Here is a 3,076-nt window from a genome sequence, read left to right as displayed (position 1 = left end):
TTTTGTGTGGTAGCAAGAAAGGGAACGCACGAGGAACACTCGCTGCACTAGTGCGAGCGAGACACCGACACCAGCAAGCCGCTGCGAGAAAACCAAACTGAGCGCGCTGGCTGAAAGTGAACGCACACATTCACACATGTGTGATTGTGTGAGTGCGAAAACTGTGTAGAAAGCAAAACACGCTCTCGCCGCCGCGTAATTCCGCGTATTTCCAACCGTCTCCCCCTGCTTCTACATGCCCCTCGCCAAAAAAGACGCACACTTTTACATTCTCATTGCTAGTAGGGTGTGGTACCAGGGTGTGGGGAAATGCCTTCTTTCGTACTTTCGGTAAGAATATTAAACTAACCGTGCATTTGGTAAAGTGCTAATCCCATTTTTTTTATCGTTCCAGTGATGTTCAGCCAACCCAGAAGGGGTTTGAGTTGAATTTTTTTGTGGACGGCCTGCCGCTGTACAAAAGCAGCCGGTCCCAATTCTGGCCCATCCTGATGCAGGTTCACAACGTGCCAAATACTCCGGTGATGACGATTGCGTTTTTTTGTGGCGAATCGAAACCGTAAATCCTGGAGGAGTTTTTGGATCAGTTCGTGGACGAAATGAACCACCTTTTTATGAACGGCCTGGTTATTGGAACCCGCTTTTACTGGGTAGCCTCGCGTGCTATCATAGCAGATGCTCCAGCACGTGCATTCATAAAAGGTAGGTTGTTGATAAAATGCCTTCTACATATACAGTGGAATGTGTGTCCGCTTTACACGCACAGTGAAATACGGTACTATGCATTGTTTCTAATTATTTTTCGTTTCATTTTCTTGCAGGTGTGAAAGGGTATAATGCATACAGCGGGTGCCAGAAGTGCACGATCGTAGGGGAGTTGCACGGGCGCCGGATGTATTTCGCGTATGATGCGGAACGCCAGCCACGAAAACACAGCGACTTTTGCGATGGCAAATATCCGACACACGTCAACAAACGCACCCCCCTTACCAGACTATTAGGTTGTGATATCGAGGCTGATTTTGTGTCGGCCGAAGATATGCACCTACTGTACAAGGGCGTGGAGGCCAAGTTGATCGATTTGTGGATAAAAGGCTTCCCTGGCGTTCCGTGTTACTTGCCACACCGGCAACAACGTCAAGTGTCGGCGCACTTGCGCCTGTTCAAGCTCTCTACAGATTATCAACGCAAGCTGCGCGACCTGCGATACGTCCAACTCTGCAAAGCTCGCGAGTATAGGATGTTTCTGCTGGTTTCCGGCTTCGTGATTCTGGAGGGGGTAGACTTGACGATGCAGCATACCAACACTTCATGTTGTTGACGATGGCTGTAACATTCATGACCACCACCTACCACCGCGCAAAATGGGCACTGGCCGACTCATTTCTGCAAAGGTTTGTGGCAGCCTATGACGATTTGTACAGTCCAGTGCTTATGAATATCAACGTGCATAACCTGCTGCACGTTTACGACGACGTGCGCAGGTTTGAGGGTTTAAAAACCATATCGGCCTTCATTTTTGAGGCATTTTTGCAAGACCTCAAAAAGTTGGAACATTCCGGGAGGCACAGCCTAGTCCAAGCGGTCCATCGTTTGCTGGAACTGCAACATATTAATGTTGCCAAGCGCCAGCAAAACCAACGAAAGGTGGACGAGCAATCGGTGCGGACGGTTGGTGTCGACACCATAGCGACCGTACGGGAGGGCTTCACGCTGCGGCCAAATTTCCGCGACCAGTGGTGTATGGCCAACTCGGGCGAGGTGGTCTGGTACGAAACGGCCACAAAAACGGGCAACGAAATCACAGTGCAGGGGTATAGTTTCTTGAGCCAGGTGCCTGCATTTACAGAACCGTGCCTCTCGACGGAGGCGAATATTTACTCGGTCAGCATGGACGACTTAAACACAGGTACCCTGAAACACTACCCCAACAGTACCTTGATGTGCAAGTTAGCTGCAGTGCAGACAGCGCGGGCCGGGGTATACACATTTGTACCGTTGACACATACTTATGTAAATGAAGGCTAAAAGAAAAAATATGCCCAGCTTTGTGTTTTGTACTTTAGGGTAGGGTAAATAATGAGAAATATTTTTGTTACACAGGTGAATGGAGAATTATGATTGTAAAAAATATACCTCTTCCGGTATTTCTCCCTTAGCCCAACTTTGTGTTTTGTGCTTTAGATAAATAGGGTAAATAATGAGAAATAGTTTTGTTACACAGGTGTTCATTGTGAAAGTAAAAAATATGCCTCTTCCCGTATCTCTCCCGTAGCCCAACTTTGTGTATTGTGTTTCAGATCAATCGGGCGAATAGTGAGCAAGTTTTGGTTGGTTGTTTTGTGAAAGAATCAAAATGTTATTTTCGTAGTCATAATCATAATATATTTACATTCTTTTAATACTTTAATGTATACGTATTTAACTGTAACTAACTTAACTTAACTTTGAAATTAATTTACTAACCTAATGAAATGTTGTCACTAAACTATCTTAAACTTAAACTTAACCTTACTTAAACTAACTGGCTTATTTTATGTATCGCAATACGCGTATGAAAATTTGCTAACGTACGATGTTGTTATGGACGAATTCGCCCATGATGCCGCGCCCCGGAACAGCTCACATACGTTCGGGAAATGGGACATCGCTATTTTATCGTTCCTTGCAGACCAACGGCAACTCAACACAAATGTGGCATCCAGTACCAGCTCCTTCACCTGCTTCAGCTGCTTGTCCATATGTCTGGACGTGATGTTGCTGTGCAGGCAACTCACGCAATTCCTCATATATTCCCTGTCGCTCAACTTGCGCTCCAAGTCGTTCAGCTCGTCCTCCGACCGTACAGGCTGCAGCGTGAAGTCCTACGGGACGGGACGCGAAGTTCCATCCTCATCGCTACATAGAGTTTGCTGCATTCGGTTTACCACGGCCTCCAAAACCGCCGTAGTTTTCCGGACAACAGCGACCTCTTTCTGCAAGGATTCGTTTTGCGCCGTTAAAACGTCCAAGCGGCGATTTATGTCGTTGGCGTTCTCGGTTATCAACCGGTACAAATCGGAGACGGTGACTGGAT

At 46.8% G+C, this 3,076-nt stretch overlaps 1 protein-coding gene across 1 annotated transcript; it reads left to right on the top strand.

Moving 5' to 3' along the window:
* The first annotated feature begins 280 nt into the window (after positions 1–280).
* On the top strand, positions 281–2,032 carry LOC133391548 (uncharacterized). Its single transcript, XM_061646475.1, has 3 exons — positions 281–330; positions 395–702; positions 822–2,032. Exons 2-3 carry the CDS (start codon positions 600–602, stop codon positions 1,319–1,321), a joined length of 603 nt encoding a protein of 200 aa, XP_061502459.1. The 5' UTR covers positions 281–330; positions 395–599; the 3' UTR covers positions 1,322–2,032.
* The last annotated feature ends 1,044 nt before the right edge of the window (positions 2,033–3,076 follow it).

Source organism: Anopheles gambiae, chromosome 2, assembly GCF_943734735.2.
Source record: "Anopheles gambiae chromosome 2, idAnoGambNW_F1_1, whole genome shotgun sequence".
In the NCBI taxonomy this organism is placed as follows: domain Eukaryota; kingdom Metazoa; phylum Arthropoda; class Insecta; order Diptera; family Culicidae; genus Anopheles; species Anopheles gambiae.
The sequence above is the reverse complement of the archived record's forward strand: the minus strand, read 5'-3'. Positions and strand labels throughout refer to the sequence as shown.

What these genes read in the sequence shown, in the direction of transcription:
- LOC133391548 (XM_061646475.1), top strand. Translation starts at nt 600, where the DNA reads ATGAACCACCTTTTTATGAACGGCCTGGTTATTGGAACCCGCTTTTAC. An exon ending in AGCACGTGCATTCATAAAAG is followed by an intron (nt 703 to 821) that starts GTAGGTTGTTGA and finishes ATTTTCTTGCAG; the next exon opens with GTGTGAAAGGGTATAATGCA.